Here is an 18229-nt window from a genome sequence, read left to right on the forward strand (position 1 = left end):
GTTCATTTATATACTTACTCTAGAAGTACTTTTATGCTCCAGACTTCCGCTCATATATTTCTCCATCCAGTCTACTAAAAAAGGCAACACCGTACCACCTAGCCGATACCTGAATTCGAAAGAATTTTAGTCAGTTCTTTCTAACCTGAAGCTAGTACAAATCTAGTATTTTATTTGTTCAAATATACACAAAAAGTATGTAATTTCTGGAAGGATGGGACCGAGGATCCAGGAAATTATAGATCTGTCAGTCTCACCTATCCAGCTAAGTTGCAAAGAGTTTTAATATGAGCCATTCCTAAGCAGAAAGAAGAATCAGTCTTGTGGGTGAAGTGCCAGAACAGCTTCTGCAAAGGAAAGTATCGCTCAACAACCTTTCATAATCCCGAGTCAAATAAACATCCAGTTTTGTACAGTTATATACTTCTGAATTGTCCAAATGCTTTTTGAAAGCCCATCAAAGATGAAGAAAACATAGTAGTGAGGTGACAAGAACCCTCTTACAGATAGTAGTTAATTAAAATCATGACCAGAGAGTAGGGTTGCTGTTTTTGGTAGTAACACAAAGTTTGGTATTGGGAACAGTGCTATTTAACTTTTTCAGAAATTATCTGGTGATTTGCAACATAAACTACTTGTTGCCTGAGAAGGTAGTTAACAGAGCAAAGTCTGAAGCACATTAAAGAGTTCCCACATATTTCTCTGGTCTGGGTAAATAAACAACAAAATAGCTGAATAGGTCTGAAATAAAAAGCCACAGTTGCATTCGTTCATGGCATGCTCACATTTAGAATATTGTGTACAGTTCAGGATGCCCCAAAGACAGCATCCAAAGAGAATTAGCGCATAGCTGCCAAATACAGGACAAATACAAGGATCAGAAGTTGAAGCCTATTTCCTTCAAGTTTTCAGGGATTAATCTGCAGGGGAGGACACCTAAATTAGATTGAAAAACTAAACAGTAGCTGAAGAGAATTTATTCCTTCAAAAACTAGAAGTCATCATATTAACTGACATCAAGTTTACTACAGGAGGAATTACAAATACTTATTTCCAGAAAAGAAGAATCCAAGCGCTGCAGTACTTTAAGAAAAGTGGTGTGGCTAAATTTTGAATACAGCATGAGGTTCTTTTGAAGAAAAGATGACTAGGAGACTACAGCTGGGGAAGAGAAGCCAAGACGAACAAGGGTTAGAGCATCTTTCCTATACGGAAGAGCTGCAGCATTTGTGGCTTTTTAGTTCAGAAAAAAAGACATGGATGTAGTTTTTAAAGATAAAAGTTATGCAAACTGTGAAGCAAGTGAATGGAAATAAGTTTAGCCGTCTCTAATACTAGACCTTTGGTTTACCCAATGAAATTAATTGGGCAATAGCCTCAAGATTCACAAAATGTGCAGTACACCTTTCATGTGCTCATGAAAGTCACCATCGCATGATCTGGCAACAGCCAGTGGCTTAAATGGTTTAAGTATTAGACAAATGAATTCAGGATTAGCAAAACGAAGCACACCTTTACATAACATAAATAGCTGATGAACGTCACCATCCTACGATGTGGCAACAGCCAGTGGCTTAAGTAGTTTTATAGAGGATGATTAGACAAATTCATGGAGAAGTCTCCTCTCATAAAAAAGGTATGAGAACTGATGCCAAAAAAGCATCTCCGCGTTCAGTGATCATCCTTGCCAAGTAGGGAAACCAGGATGGCAAAGTTATTGCCTTCTTGCCTTTCTTACAGGGTTTTTGGAAGCATCTATACAGCTGTTATAGGAAATGGGATGTTGGATGAGATGAGCTCTTGGTTTGATTCAGTAGGGTCCCTCTTACGTAGGGTCCCTCTTACGTTCACATAAAGAATAATTAACTCATCTGTATACATAATAAGGGTAGGATTCCGACAAATCCTCTGGTGCTTGTAGTTAACTAACCTGTGGCTCTACAGACATGACTGAAGCACAGCTCTCATCATCAATGACTTTTGGCCATGGTGGCCGGGGTTGATGGGAGCTGGAAGTCCAGCAGCTTCTTACATCTTGGCTCATGTAGGATGAAGCAACAGGTGTGCATAAGGGAATGGATCACCTATGGGATTGGAGTTATGCTGGGACGGGGGTCAGACAATGTCCCGAGTATCTGAATCTGGGTGACAAAGCCAAGCCTCCAAAAACTACAGACTAGTAGAAGTGGCCAGACACGCCAATCACCCCTCCCTTTTCTACAAATCCACGCAACAATCAAGGTAACAGCTTTGGCTTTAGTCTGCCACTGATGAACTATTCACATAAAGGTAACCAACAGACCACATACCTGACAGGGGCAACCCACCCAAAAGCCAATGATATTACTTCACCTACTATTTAATATCCATTTCGTGCTTTTAAATCCCTCCTGCCCCCCATCCCTTAGAAATATTATGTATCTACAAGGATGTTACCTTTTCCCTGTGAATTCTGCTTGTCCCTTCTTATTGATGATGAATTTTGAGTCATTGTAACCCCATCCGTTCCACTTAAAAACTTCTTGCCTAAAAGGGAAAGGAGGATAAAAAGAATATGACTTGTTAGTTCACTGTGTTGTTTGCTCATTTTTGTCAACGTTATAATTCTAAGATACTGTCCATTCTGACGAAACATTACATCAGCTTGCATTATTATATAACTGATGTACAAAGCTGTATGTAGCCCCTTAGCTGCTTATAAACACTCATTTTTCTTACATTAATGCTTCTGTATACCAAAAATGACAGCAATGCTTCTGAACACCAGTTGCTGGAAGCTGACGGGGAGAGACAGCTCTCTTGTGCTTGAAGGTTTCCCACAGGTCTGGATGCCACTCTTGAGAATAGGATGCTTAATGTTCTTTATGTTCTTATGTTAATGACATTCTGAAGAAGGACATTATCCAGAACCTGATTTACTTAACGGAATACCCAGAGTTACGACATAGGTGTGTAGGTATGTTGACAAGTGACAGCTGAAACTGTGAAGCACCACATGCTATTGTTGTAAATGAAGGGAAGATTTTTGTTTGTCAGCAACTTGCTCCCACAGTTTAGAAGAGTCTTAAGAAGGGGACAGGCGAAGCTAGAATGAAATTTGTAGATGCAACATCTGCATCCTGAAGTGAGGCTAACTATGCAACAGAGTGCTGGGTATATGCCAGGGATAAGGAACCTTTCAGTTTGAAGACTACATTTCCTTCTGAGCAGGCAAAACCGCAGGCACACGTGGGTGGAGCAATAAATATAAACTTTACCTATGTACAGTAGACTAGCTTCTGCACAAATTCACACAACCCTCTCTCACCCGCCATCCAGGAAACCAAGATGCATTATCGAAGTGCACAGACTCATTCCAGCCAGGAGAAAATCACTCTAGGAGGGTGTGAAGCAAGGATGATGAAAAATATGTCTAGAAAAGTCTCAAGGGCCAGACCACGGCCCCGAGGGCCACATTTGCCCCCAGAGCCTGAGTTTCCCACCCTTTAGGTGTGCAGAAAGACCTGTTGTGAGAATTTGCTAGAGCAAATGTTCAATAAAGGCAATCCTAACCTAGCTAAAATAAACTAGAATTGCAACTGTGTCTGGCGGTTTAACTTTGATAAGAATAAAACAAAAACTCAAGTGCACTACACATCTGGTGTGACAGTGACAGCTTGCTGCTTCGATGTATTCCTCTACAGTGCTAAGAAAATCACCCCCAAAATGTTTCCACAGAACCATGCTTAGAAAAATTAAAACTGTGAGAACAGCATGTTAAAACAGGATGTTAAGTAATTCTAAAACACTCCTCCATCCAAAACATACAGCTTTATGATTTGCGCTGCCAATTTTAAAAGTGCACTAATATTTCTTTACAAAGCAACAAAACTTACAACATATGCATATGCACACACACACCATTTGAGAGAGGAGACATTCAGGGAAGAATGATCAAAGGGTCTGGGAAGATTATTTGTTCACAATCCAACAACAGATGTTATCAGGAAATGTTATAAAGAGGGAGCTACAGTATGGCACACAAAGCACCACCCACAAGGTGGCAATATTTCCATTTATTTGAATGAGACAGGCAATCCTTTTGTAAGATCTTCATATCAAAGCAAGCAGATATTACAAAAAAGCCATGTAACTAGTGTTCAACTTCATTCATCCGCAAAAGGTTAGAAAGTGTCTTTCAGCCACATTAAATGTGTGTTTCTTACATGCCAATTGTCATTTGGATTTCATTTCTGGACCCTACCACTTCATACAGATTAAGTCAGGGAGTAGTGTTAGAAACTCATATATAAACTAGGTGCCAAATGGCTCCTTAAACCAAAGTTGCAATCGCCAAAACAAAATTTCTAGTTGCCATTTTGGGGCACAATGGCTTTAAAATCTTATTTTTCAAATGATGGACTGACTGGGATTGATTCTCAGTTAAAAATCTAGCTAGTTCAGATGACAACTGTGAGCTACGTTAAGAGCTTTGAGAATTTAAAGAAGAAAAGTCACTTGATTCAGGGACAGTCCACATATATATTGGCCTATTCAGACCTCTTTTCCTTCATGATGACTTCTGCTGAGGCTAAACAGAAAAAGCAAATTGATTCCAGAAATTCATTCTGATCGCGCAGATAAAAATATAACTGATCCATTGATCCCCAGATAGTGGAAATGTCAGGCACCATCCTTGCATGATGGGCACCATTCATTCTGACATCAAGAATGCCCCCCCCCCCATTTGTCAAAATTTGCAGTGAAATTTGGGTCACCACAAATACATCTCATACTCTCTAGCCAGTCTGATGAAGCAGACAAAGCATTTGAAAGTCACTCAGCTAGGACACTGACTGAATGAACAGTCTCTCAGCCTAAGCTTCCTCACATGGTGGTTGTGAGGATAAAAATAGAGAGGGAGAAATATGTATTGGCCACCTTGAGCTCCTTGGAGGAAAGGTAGTCTATAAAGGTAATACTGAAAGGAATACTAAAAGAAAATAAATAAATGAATACTGCTCCAAGAAGCCATCCTATCTAAAGACATCTTCTTACCATATCCTTTTCAGAGATTTCCCCACTCTGTTAATCGTGCCATTGAAGCTCACATCCCTAAATTAAAATATGTGACCGGCATCCCCTAAGATTTAAGGTACACATTGACAATTGACTTCAACTCTGGTGATGTTAGTGGGAAGCTGTCTGTTTGGGGAAAAAAAATATGCATGGTTGAATTAGTAATCTAGCCAATGGAAATAATACAAAACAAATATGGAAATTGGAACAGATTGTTGTTTAGTCGTTTAGTCGTGTCCAACTCTTCGTGACCCCATGGACCAGAGCACGCCAGGCACTCCTGTCTTCCACTGCCTCCCGCAGTTTGGTCAAACTCATGTTTCAAGAACAATACTAGTTAACTACCACAACTGTAATTTTAGATACATATATTTTTAGATAATTATTTGAGCAGGTTAATAGTTTTCAGTACCTTCATATCCCCCCCCCCCAATCTTTAAAATCTAAATCATAGGTAAAATCGAGTTTCATGTAGAACTTCCCTCTACTCTCTGCAGGTGTCTGGGTAGGCACACAAGGGAACTGCAAGGGGAAGGAGATGAAGGGGAAGTCCCATTGTTCAAGCAAAGTGCATCCCGCTGGCAGACAGATGTGTATACTATGAAATTGTTTGAGCTTAATATATAAATACATAAATAAAATAAGGAGAGCTTTTAGAAGTTTCCACCCCTCAAATTGAGTATGTGCAGTATAGTTCCAGCTAAATCGAAAACAAACCATCACGGATTGCCTTCTGGACAGAGAAATACTGACTCCATTAATTAATCTGAGAATTTCTAACCTACCCATGCAATGCATACACCACAGTGCTGGTAGCTTAAAATAATTAACACCTCAATTCTCAAAAACACATTTAAAAGCACATAAAAACAAATTAATTTAAATGACATCCATTCCAAACGCCCACACCAGCAGACTGAATGAACTTCCTTCCTCCTTGCTAATCCATGTCATTTTCATAACGATCTTATGTATTTATCTTATTTATATCCCTTCATCCTTCCAAATGAGCCCAGGTTGGGAAACATGTCACTGATAAATTAACACACAATTAAAATATCTAAGCACATCTACCTATGAAAACAATTCCAAATCTGATGCCACCTTTATTTAAAAAGACACACAATTTCATGGTGTGTCTACCACCCACATCATTACTTGAATCTGATAACTATCATAAATGTGGATGTTACACCATAGCTTAACAGACAACTTAACACAGTGGTTAACATTTGAACACTCCAGTGTACTGTATAGTATCAAAATCACTTTCTTTATTTGCAGAATATGGATATATATTTTAAATGAGAGCATGAGCATCAAGTGATGCTGAAAGCAATCCTAGTTGTGATCCAGAATCACCATTCAAACAGAGTACTGGAGAAGACTAGTTTAATTCAACGCCAGTAGCAGGTCTAAGCAGACCTCTAAAAAAGAAAGTTAGTCAACAATATGTGGATAGCTATCCAAGTCTCAGATTCACATGGACTGAAGATGAAAATGTCCCTCAATCTATGTGTCTGATCTGTGGTGAGAAGCTTTCCAATTCCAATATGGCCCCCAAACACACGAAAATGCAATGTTTCAGTATTTTGAAAGGCAGTTGGAACAGTGGAAATGCCAACGATCATATTTCGAAAAATGAGTAAAGTCTCAGGTAAGATGCAAATTATATCTTACCAACTCACTGAATTGATTGCTCAACAAAGCACATACAGCAGCTGAAAAACTGATTAAGCCTGTCTGTGGCTTGATTGTGAAAAATTTGATAAGGATGCTGAATAACAAGTTATGGAAATTCCTTTGTCTGGTGATAAAATTAACGGAAGAATAGTTAATGTCAACAAATACTGAGGCACTTCTGTGAATTGCAGCAATACAGGACTGACACTGAATGAGGAGGAGGAAATGGCCTACATTTTGAGCGATCACAATTTGAAAATGAAAGACAGAAAGATGTCACTGAACTCTTTTTGGATATACAACCAGAAACAATATCCACAACTCTCTTGAAGAGCATTGGCTATTCTTCTATAACTCTCCATGATATATTGCCGTGAACAAACATTTACAACTCTAACAAATATGGAAGATCAGAAAAGAGAAAGAAGAAGAGGAGTTTGGATTTGATATCCCGCTTTATCACTACCCGAAGGAGTCTCAAAGCGGCTAACATTCTCCTTTCCCTTCCTCCCCCACAACAAACACTCTGTGAGGTGAGTGAGGCTGACAGATTTCAGAGAAGTGTGACTGGCCCAAGGTCACCCAGCAGCTGCATGCGGAGGAGCAGGGAAGCAAACCCAGTTCACCAGATTATGAGTCTACCGCTCTTAACCACTGCACCACAGAAAGGCTTCATCGTGTTGATAAGGAGATGACAGTTCATTCGTCTCAAATTAGACCTACTATAACAGAGATTACCTGGAAAAAGAAAGCTCACACCTCTCACGGAGTACTTAAGATACGTATGCAAAAGGCACTATCTCTCAAATTTTTAGCAAAAAACAGTGCTGGAGGCTCAGGCCAAAGGCTGAAATATTATTATTATTAGTAGTAGTAGTAATATTAGAAGAAGAAGAATCAGAGTTGCAGAGCTGCAAGGGTCCTCAAGGCCAAGCCCTGCAATGCAGGAATCTGAACTAAAGCAACCATGACAGATGGCCATCCAACCTCTGCTTAAAAACCTCCAAGGAAGGGGATTCACAACCTCCCAAGGGAGTCCATTCCACTGTTAAATAGCCCTTACTATCAGAAAGTCATTCCTGATGTTTAGTTGGAAGCTCCTCCCTTACAACTTGCAGCCATTGGTTCAGGTCCTACCCTCCGGAGCAGGAGAAAACAATCTTGCTCCATCTTTCATGTGAAAGCCCTTTAGATACTTGAAGATGGCTGTTTAATTTCCTCTCTTCCAGGCTAAACATCCCCAATTCCCTCAACCATTCCTCATAAGCAGCATTTGAAATTCACCAGAAGCATGTTGCACCTGGCTATCAGCCACTTGCGACCAAGTGAAGATGCCCGGGTGCCAGAATGGCACCCGATGCCTCCACCATGTGGAGGTGCATGCCTGGGTATCCTTGGAACTTGCCTGTTTTCACATGCTAGCAACACATCCTGTAGTATTCTATTTGTGTTATTTTATCTGCACAGAGCAAATTTCAAGAATCAAGAAGTCGTGTTGAAAAATACAACTTTCAAGCCTCCTGGCCCCAAAATGGCAACTAGACATTCCGTTTTGGCGACTTCCAAATGGTTTAAGGAGCCATTTGCCACCTAACTGATATATCAGAGTTTATACTGTTCATAAGTCTTGGTTTGCAGAGTCTTGATCATCTTCGTCACTCTCCTCTGCACATTCCAGCTTGTCAATGTCCTTAAATTGTGGTGTCCAGAATTAGACACAGTACTCCAGGTGTGGTCTGACCAAGGCAGAATTTGTTGTTTAGTTGTGTCTGACTCTTTGTGACCCCATGGACCAGAGGCCGCCAGGCAGAATAGAGTGTTATTATTACTTCCCTTGATCTGAACATTAGACTTCTGCTGATGCAGCTTAGCATTAGCTTTTTTTTTTACAGATAGGTAGCCGTGTTGGTCTTCCATAGTCAAAACAAAAAAAATTCCTTCCAGTAGCACCTTATTTTTTTTTTATAGTATTTTTTTTATTAGTTTTATAAAGTACAGAAAAAAGAATAAAGAACGTATTATAAAAGCCAAAAAGAAAAGTTACAAATTTTTCTTACCCTTTTTTCCAAATCTGTTGGACTTCCCCACATCCTCCCAACCCTGCATTCTCTGTGGTACATAACGTCTGCAATTTGTTAACTTATTTCAATACTTATTGTATCTTCCTTTTTATCATGTTGCCCAATTTCAAATGTATTATAACCCAAATCATGTACATTTTCATTTTAACACGATAAAGTTGTTTCATTATTCTATCTCTGACTCCTTGTACCTTAATTTCCATTTCTTGAATTTAACATTACTGAAGCTAGAATTTCCTAAAAGGTGCATTTTTTAACATTCATACAACTTATAATGTTTTTCCAAATAGTCTTTAAATTTTCTCCAATCTTCCTCGAATGTTTCTTCTCCCAAGTCTCGGATTCTGCCAGTCATTTCAGCCAGTTCCATATAATCCATCAACTGCGTGTGCCATTCCTCCAGTGTGGGTAAATCTTGTGTCTTCCAGTATTTTGCAATCAGAATCCTTGCTGCTGTAGTGGCATACATAAAAAAAGTTCTGTCCTTCTTAAACACTCTCCGGTCCACCATGCCCAGAAGGAAGGCCTCTGGTTTCTTAGGTAAGGTAAATCTCAGTACCTTTTTTAATTCATTAGGAATCATTTCCCAGAAGGCCTTCACTTTCGGGCATGTCCACCAGAGGTGAAAGAATGTCCCTTCCGCCTCTTTACATTTCCAGCATCTATTATCAGACAGGTGATATATCTTAGCAAGCTTGACTGGGGTCATGTACCACCGGTATATCATTTTCATAATGTTTTCCTTCAAGGCACTACATGCCGTAAATTTCATTCCGGTGTTCCATAACCTTTCCCAGTCTTCGAACATGATGTTATGCCCCAAATCCTGCGCCCATTTTATCATGGCGGATTTGACTGTCTTATCCTGAGTATTCCATTTAAGCAACAGGTTATACATTCTCGAAAGTAGTTTACTTTTTGGTTCTAACAATTCTGTCTCTAGTTTCGATTTTTCCACCTGGAATCCAACCTTCTTGTCTACTTTAAAAACCTCTTGAATTTGTGCATAATGCAACCAATCTCGCACCTTGTTTTTTAGTTTTTCCAAGCTCTGCAGCCTCCAATTGTCTCCAATCTTTTCAATAATTTCCCCATATTTAGGCCAATTGGCTTCCATATTAGGTCTCTTACGTGCCTTGGCCTCCACCGGTGAGAGCCACCTCGGAGTCTTACTCTCCAATAAGTCTTTATATTTTGTCCAGACCATTAAAATTGCTCTCCTGACAGTGTGGTTTTTAAACAATTTGTGCACTTTAACCTTGTCATACCACAAATATGCATGCCACCCAAAAGCATTGTCAAACCCTTCCAGATCTAGGACATCAGTGTTTTCCAGTAAAATCCAATCTTTCAACCAGCAGAAGGCTGCAGCTTCGTAATATAACCTCAAGTCTGGCAGGGCAAATCCCCCTCTTTCTTTCGCATCAGTTAATATCTTAAACTTTATTCGGGGCTTTTTGCCCTGCCAAACAAACTTAGAAATATCCCTCTGCCACTTTCCAAAGCATTCCACCTTGTCCACGATCTGTAGGGTCTGAAACAAAAATAACATTTTTGGCAATACATTCATCTTTATAGCTGCTATTCGGCCCAACAAGGAAAGTTTCAATCTTGACCATGTTTCCAAATCTCTTTTGATTTCTAACCAACATTTCTCATAGTTGTCCTTAAACAGATTCAAATTTTTGGAGGTCAGATACACCCCTAGATATTTTACTTTTTTAACCACATTTAATTCTGTTTCTTTCACAAACTCATCTGTTTCTGTACTTGTCAAATTTTTTGCTATAACCTTAGTTTTTTGTTTGTTCAGCTTAAATCCCGCCACCCGACCAAAGTCCGAAATTAATTCTAACACTCTTTTAGTACTAGAGACAGGCTCCTGCAATGTTAATACCAGGTCATCTGCAAATGCTTTCAATTTATATTGTTTCACTCCGACCTCAATTCCCTGTACCAACCGGTCCTTTCTAATCATGTTCAATAGCACCTCCAGAACTGAAATAAACAATAGGGGGGATAGGGGGCACCCCTGCCGTGTCCCTTTTTCAATTTTAAACTCCTCTGTCACCACATTGTTTACTATCAATTTCGCTTTTTGTTCTGAGTATATTGCTTCTATTCCATTTTCAAACCCCCGCCCCACTCCCATCCCTTCCAAGTTTTTCTTCATAAACATCCAGGAAATATTGTCGAAGGCTTTCTCCGTGTCAATAAAGATTAACACCGCTCTAGTGTTTAATTTTGTTTGTAGAAGTTCCAAAATATCGATGATGTTTCTTGTGTTGCCAAACAAATGCCTACCAGGGAGAAAGCCAGCCTGGTCTTTATGGATCACTTCATTAAGCACTTTTTTAAACCTACTTGCCAAAATGTCTGCAAAAATTTTGTAATCCACATTTAGGAGTGAGATGGGGCGGTAGTTCTTCAGCTGAGTCTTTTCAGTTTCTAGTTTGGGTATCAATGTGATGAAGGCTTCTTTCCACGTTTCCGGTGCCTTCCTCCCCTCCATAATCTGGTTACAAACCTCCAACAAAGGCTGTATCAAATAGTCTTTCAAAACCTTATAGTATTTGGAGGTAAGTCCGTCGGGGCCTGGAGATTTGCCTAGTTGTAGGTTCTGAATGGCACTTTCAATTTCTTGCTGTGTAATGTTACTATTCAGGGTTGTTCTCATTTCCTGAGGTATTTTCTGTAATCCATTGGTTTTAAGAAATTGGTCCACCTCCGAGTCTTTCTGTGGCCCTTGTGAATAAAGTTCTTTGAAATATCTCTGGAAGCACTTTCTAATTTCCTCGGGTCTCTGAACCATTCTCCCATCAATTTCTAGATTTGTAACAGTATTAAGTTTTTGTCTCTTTTTCAACTGCCATGCTAGCAGTTTCCCACACTTATTTGCTGATTCAAAGGATCTTTGTTTCATTTGTTTAATTTTCCATTCCACCTCTTGATTTATCAATTTCAAATATTGTGCTTGGAAAAATTTCACTTCTCTCAGCACCTCCTTCGACTTTGGCCTAGATCTTAATTTTTTCTCTCCATCTCTTATTTTTTCCAATATCTTCTCCTTCTTTTCATTCCAGAATTTTTTCTTGATCGTATTTTGTTGTATTAGAAACCCTCTCATGACTGCTTTACTTGCGTCCCAGATTATTCTTTTTTCCACAGTAGTATTTAAATTTATTTCAAAATAGTCCTTCAAAGTTTTTTGGGCCTTCTTAACAATTTTCTCGTCCCTTAATAAGGTGTCATTCATTTTCCATCTGAAGGATCCGGTTGTATTTAGTCTCAATTCCATTTTGGTCGGAGCAGGTTTTTGGGCAGATTTCCACCTTTCTAGTCTTGGGTGCCAGTCCTCTAGTTATCCATATTTGGTCGATTCGTGTCCATGTCAGATGAGCTTCAGAAAAGAAAGTCCCTTCTTTTCCTAGGGGGTTCTTAACCCTCCATATGTCAATCAAGTCCACATTGTCAGTCATTTCAAAAAAAGTTTTAGGTAGTCTGCCATCTTTCATTCTTCCAGTAGCACCTTAAAGACCAACTAAGTTAGTTCTTGGTATGAGCTTTCGTGTGCATGCATGGTATCTGAAGAAGTGTGCATGCACACGAAAGCTCATACCAAGAACTAAATTAGTTGGTCTTTAAGGTGCTACTGGAAGGATTTTTTTTTGTATTAGCTTTTTTTGTTTGTTTTGCTGCTGCATCATACTTTTGACTCATGTTAAGCTTGTGTCTACTAAGACCCCTAGATCCTTTTCACATGTACTGCTAGTAAGCCAGGTGTCCCCATCTTATATTTGTGCAGCTGGTTCTTCCTGTCTAAGTGAAGAGCCTTACATTTGTCCCTATTGAATTTCATTTTGTTAATTTGGGCCCAGTTCTCCAATCTGTTATGGTCATATTGAATCCCGATTCTGTCTGCAGCTCCAGTTTGGTGTCATCTGCAAATGTGATGAGCATCCCCTCAATTCCTTTGTCCAAGTTCTTTATAAAGATGCTGAACAACAACAGGCCCAGGACAGAATCTTGTGGCACTCCGCTTGTCACTTTTTTCCAGGATAAGGAACAGTTATTGAGCACTCTTTGGGATTGGTCAGTCAACCAGCTATAAATCCACCTGAGAGTTATCTCATCCAACCCACATTTTACCAGCTTCTCTACAAGAATATGATGGGGAACTTTGTCAAAAGCCTTACTGAAAGCAAGGTGCACAACATCCATAGCATTCCCATGATCCACCAGGCTTGTAGCTTTATCCAGAGAGAGAAGGAAAGAGATTCGTCTTGCATGACTTGTTTTTGAGAAACCATGCTGGTTCTTAGTAATCACAGCATCCGTGAATCTCAATTCTTTTAAAGTAGCTAGGTGTGCCCTTTTATCTTGGGTTGCAGCTTATAATAATAATTTTGCCGCCATCTCACACTTTTCCCCAGTGTCCCAGGGCAGGTTACAACAATTAAGACAGTATCAAAAACTTAAACTGTAAACAACTTACAACCACAGAAATCTAGTGAGTTTCAGGACTTCCGGGGAGGCCTCATGGCTGGTTAGTCATCTCTGTCAAGACCCTTGGCAGAGATAATTAAGTGGTGATTCGTGATGGCTACTGTATCTTATTATATGCGAGGGACAAAGATAACAGGAATTAATTTCCAAATGTTCTGGAAGGATTACTCCCTGCCGTGCGCCCAAGAAATCTTTGAGGAATGTGGATGAGTGACGGGGGAATGGAAAAAACATAACCTTGCCCAAACCCCACAATAACCCTGGAGTTCAGTCCCTAGGGCAAAGACCAGCAAATCCTCCTTTCTTCAATTATTTTTGAAACTCCTATAAATCACTACTGAGACTTTCTCTTGTTGGTTAAAATGTTCATTTGAAATATGATCTGACAGTTGGCTTAAGAGGAGATGCCATTAAGTAGCTGATAATGATTGAAGTAAGAAATGTGCTCTTGATACATACTGAAGAAAGTTTTTCAAACAGCTAAGAGATTCTCCAACTCTGAAAAAAATTCATCTTATTGTTTTCTATTTTTAATCCTCTGATGAATGTGTTGCTTGAAATGTGAAACTACATGGCTAAGACAATATGTACTTTGCTTCCATACAGCATCAAAAATTTGGCTACTAGAAACAATAACCAAGTACCAAGCCCATCCAAACTTAGTGGACCTCTAATATCACCCAAACAAAATATATGCAGCAGAACATTTTCTTCTTTAAAGATCTGCAACAGAATCTACAGCCATTTTTTTTAAAAGTCTTTAAGGGAGACTTTGAAAGTAAGGGACTTTCAAAAATACAAAACACTCAGTCTGAAGTTTCACTTGTAGTATAAATTAAGGGAGTCAATGAATGGATCTTGCCAACAATGTGATAATCTGAGTAGATGCACTGAAATCAGTGGACTTAAAACTGTCATGACTATCTTAGGACCATTTCTTCCAATGGGTTTGAGTATGACTTAGCATGACAACTCATTTGCCTAATGGGGGGACCAAAATGTAATGGGGGACCAAAAACACATTTCTTGCCAGCAGCTATGGAGTCTCAGTGGACTTTCTTGGGGTACTTTCTTGGTCTCAGTAGTTACAGCAAGCAGGACCCCTGACTGAGGCATGTGAATGTAGAAACACAGTAATAGAAGACACCAGTCCTCTTGCATGCCATGCCTGGTGCTGCTGAAATTTCCTGCTTTATGTCCCTGTTGGAAGTAAGCAGAAGAAAAGCAAATCACACACACCTGTTGCCTGTCATCATAAGGCATGGAGATCTGGTTTTCCTGAACTAAGAACAGACATATTGATCTTAGTGCTATGAACCACAGCACTAAGAGATATGCCTCTGCTTCCTCTTTGATGGTAAAAGGAACCAGTATAGGTTTGTGAACTGCGGAGGTATAATCTAATGGCCCACAGAGGTTGGCTTGGTTCTGGAACTGATCCACCAGCTGGGAATTTCCCTCCACCCCTTTGGAATGCCAATGGTTTCTCCTTCTCCACCAGGCAACCTCCAGCTGCAGAAAAAAGAGAAGTGTGTGTGTTTAAGAACGTTGTTGTTCTTATTTCTCACTTTCACATATGCCCAAGGTGATGTCCCAAATACATTAAAAACAGTAACAGAACAGCACAAAACTAACGAAAGATGAATTTACAAGAAATACAGAATGGACACCTATGCAGAAACCTATTCATCTAGCTGGAATTACTTATCGGAACAAGAATGTCGTTGTTTCCAAAAAAAGTGCATAAGGAAGGTACATGTCACATTTCAACTGGAGTGCCACTCCACAGAAGAGCCATAGCTCTCTGTTACTGTAGAGCAAGCTTTTGAGATCTTCAGAACTTGACGGAGAAACGCTCCTGCAAGATGCAGTAACCTACTGGGTATATAAAGGTTAAGACAGGGCAAGTATACTGGGCTTGAGCTGCATAGGGCCACCACATTCTGCACTACCTGCGGCCTCGGGAACAACCTGAACCCATCAATGCTGTCATGCAAAAGCTTACTTAATCATAGGAACAAGTAGGAGTCAAAAACTGCTAATGGCCTCCTTGCCTATGGGCTGATCTGCCTTGGGCAACTGGCTTCTCATGACTGAAAATACAGTCAGTAGTACTTTAGATAGTAAGTCTGCTCCTGCCAGGGGCAAAGCAGGGGTTAAAGAGATCATGTGATAATATGTTAGCAGGACACATAATACTTATCAATAATGCACATCATTGTATACTGGGCTTTGCTGTCATTTAAGGTATGATCTTTCTGTTCACTTAACCCCAGTCCTTTCACAATGCACCTACCCTACTCTTCTCTTGACACATTCCATGAACTCCTACTGCCCACCAGGAAACTTCCTTAACAAGCAAAGTAATTCACATTTTGTTTTGTAACCATTTTACCTCACAGTCTGAATATCCTTACCTAAATAAAAGGTTGATTTCTTAAGAAAAGGTATCGGGGGAGAGGGAGCTGTTGGCACTATGCACTGAGAGTAAATCTAGATAAAGTCAACAAGTTTCTTAAAGCCAAACAAGACAAGATGCTTGAGATTCATAAGTGGACGTTCCACTGCTTAGAATTTCAGCAAATAGTAGCTGAAGGAGAATCCAATCCAGATCTGGGCCGTGGCACTGTGGAAAGGAGGTTAAACCACTCTCCTTGCACTGCTTTCCCAATGAACTCTCCACAAAAACGCACTATTTCCTTGCGGGGAAATCTTATGCATACTGTATGTAATTTTAATTAAGAAAATTGTTCAGGAGAAAGAGTTACCACCCAACCTGGTAAGTGTTTCAGTCACATTGCCCTGCTTGTTCACCAAAATTTAAACAGACAGGAGTTTTGACTACCTGGCTGTTCTACCCCATCCTGTTCATGTTCTGTCAAGTATTAATTAGGAATACAGTCATACCTCGAGTTGAATGCGCTTCGGATTGAGCGCGTTCGAGTTGCGCTCTGCGGCAACCCGGAGGTAACGGGAGCACGTTACTTCCAGGTTTTGCCGCTCGCACATGTGCAGACACTCAAAATGACGTCACGCGCATGCGTGGAAGCGGCGAAACACGGCATGAGCATGCTCAGACGCACCGTCGCGTCTTGTGTTCCGTTCGGGATGTGAACGGGGCTCCGGAACTGATCCCGTTTGCATCCCAAGGTACCACTGTACTAAATTTCAAGCATTCAAACAAGGAACTCAGGGTCTAACCAAGCAGCAGCTACTAATCAAGATGTCACTACTGTAGTGTCATATTAGTATAATCTTCAATAATGGAAATATGAAATACCAAATGCACTGTTAAGTTAAATAAATGCTGTCATAAATGGGTTTATTCTCTACAGGTTCATAGATATATACACTGCAAACACCCCACCCCACCCCCACATAACTCCTATTTAACTTGGTCTTCAAGACTTTCATGTAACAGAAATGGGGGAAACTGAATCTGAGCTACTTTGGACATTACCATCCAACTGACTTGCCCACTCAACTTTTGTATTTCTTGTCCAACACAGGAAGGTGGGTGGGTGTGAGTGGGTGTGTCTTCCCTGCAGTATAATGCACAAGCTGTATCCTTATACAGTGGTACCTCGGGTTACATACCCCTCAGGTTACAGACACTGCTAACCCAGAAATAGTACCTCGGGCTAAGTACTTTGCTTCAGGATGAGAACAGAAATCATGCGGCGGTGGCAGTGGGAGGCCCCATTAGCTAAAGTGGTACCTCAGGTTAAGAACAGTTTCAGGTTAAGAACGGACCTCCGGAACGAATTAAGTTCTTAACCCAAGGTACCACTGTATAGGGTTCATACCTTAGTAGGGACAAGTGTACAAGTTCTTTATTTGGACATGGCACCTGAAGCTCATAGCAACTTCTTAGGCACAGGAACCACTCGCCCACAGTGCCTCTATCCTGCCCGGATTCAAACGCAGCTTATATTTCCTTATCTACCTTGCCACTGCTTTCATGCAGATTCCAATGCTCTCTCCCAAGTCAAATGTTATGGAGAAATAGAACTGTCTGTCATCGGCATGCTGCTGGCACCTTGTTTCCAAACTCCTAATGATTATTCCTGCCAGCTTCATATCGGTGTTGAACAACAATGGAGTTAAAATAGTGCCTTGCAGCACCTCATAACGTAACCTCCAGAAGCCTGAAAAGTACTTTCCCAATCCCACTCTCCTTAGTCCCAGAAACAGAACCAAAATCATTGTAACACAGTGCTCCAAATTCCCATTCTTGAGCCAGTCAAGGAAGATACCATGGTTGATGGTCTCAAAAGCCATAGATCAAGAAGCAGGATCAAGCTCACACACACCCTCTCCCACCCACTGCAAATATCCATTAGGAAGACCAAGGGCAACTCAGTCCCATGGCCAGACCTGAACCCAGATTAGAACAGATCTAAATAATCTGCTATCAAAACATGCTTGTAGCTGCCCCATCATCCTCCAAAAGGGTGTATTTGTTACTGGTCAACAGCTGTTCCAGTCTAAGGTGTTCAAAGTCGGTTTCTTTAGGAGAAGCCACACACCTACCTTTTTCAAGACATCAGAGACCATTCCCCCCGCAAGTAATGAAGCATTAACCATGCTCTGGACCCAACCAATCAGACCCTGTCGGCTAGATTTAATAACCCAGGCACTAGCCCAGGGCCTACATATGATCTCCTAATTCAGATGTTATGGAGAAATGAGACTTGAGTGTGCCCCCAAACTCTCTTTTCGAATTAAATGAGGCCAAAGGGAGGAATAGCGGAAAGCGGCAACGGCTTTTTCCTGCCTCTCCGTCCCCTTCTTCTTGCAAGGAAAGCACCGGCTTCGGGCCCTTTCCGCGAGGGGCGGTGGGGCGAGGCCTTGCCCCCTGTCTCGGGAAGCCCCCGTCCAGCTGGCGTCCTCGCCCAGGC

At 40.6% G+C, this 18229-nt stretch overlaps 1 protein-coding gene across 2 annotated transcripts in view; it reads right to left on the reverse strand.

Annotated features, from left to right (window-relative positions):
• Positions 1–18229, reverse strand: part of AGPS (alkylglycerone phosphate synthase) — a 54902-nt gene that overhangs the window by 36273 nt on the left and 400 nt on the right. For both annotated transcript variants that reach the window (XR_014557278.1, XM_083708028.1), the window contains exons 2-3: positions 2437–2526; positions 19–109 (exon numbers count right to left, since the gene is read on the reverse strand). Coding sequence is in view for 1 of the 2 variants with exons in the window: in XM_083708028.1 (XP_083564154.1) it covers positions 19–109; positions 2437–2526 (181 nt within the window). In the remaining variant the exon portion in view is untranslated. The remainder of the gene's footprint in view (positions 1–18; positions 110–2436; positions 2527–18229) is intronic.

Source organism: Podarcis gaigeae (genome assembly GCF_964106915.1).
Source record: "Podarcis gaigeae genome assembly, chromosome: 1".
Taxonomy (NCBI): domain Eukaryota; kingdom Metazoa; phylum Chordata; class Lepidosauria; order Squamata; family Lacertidae; genus Podarcis; species Podarcis gaigeae.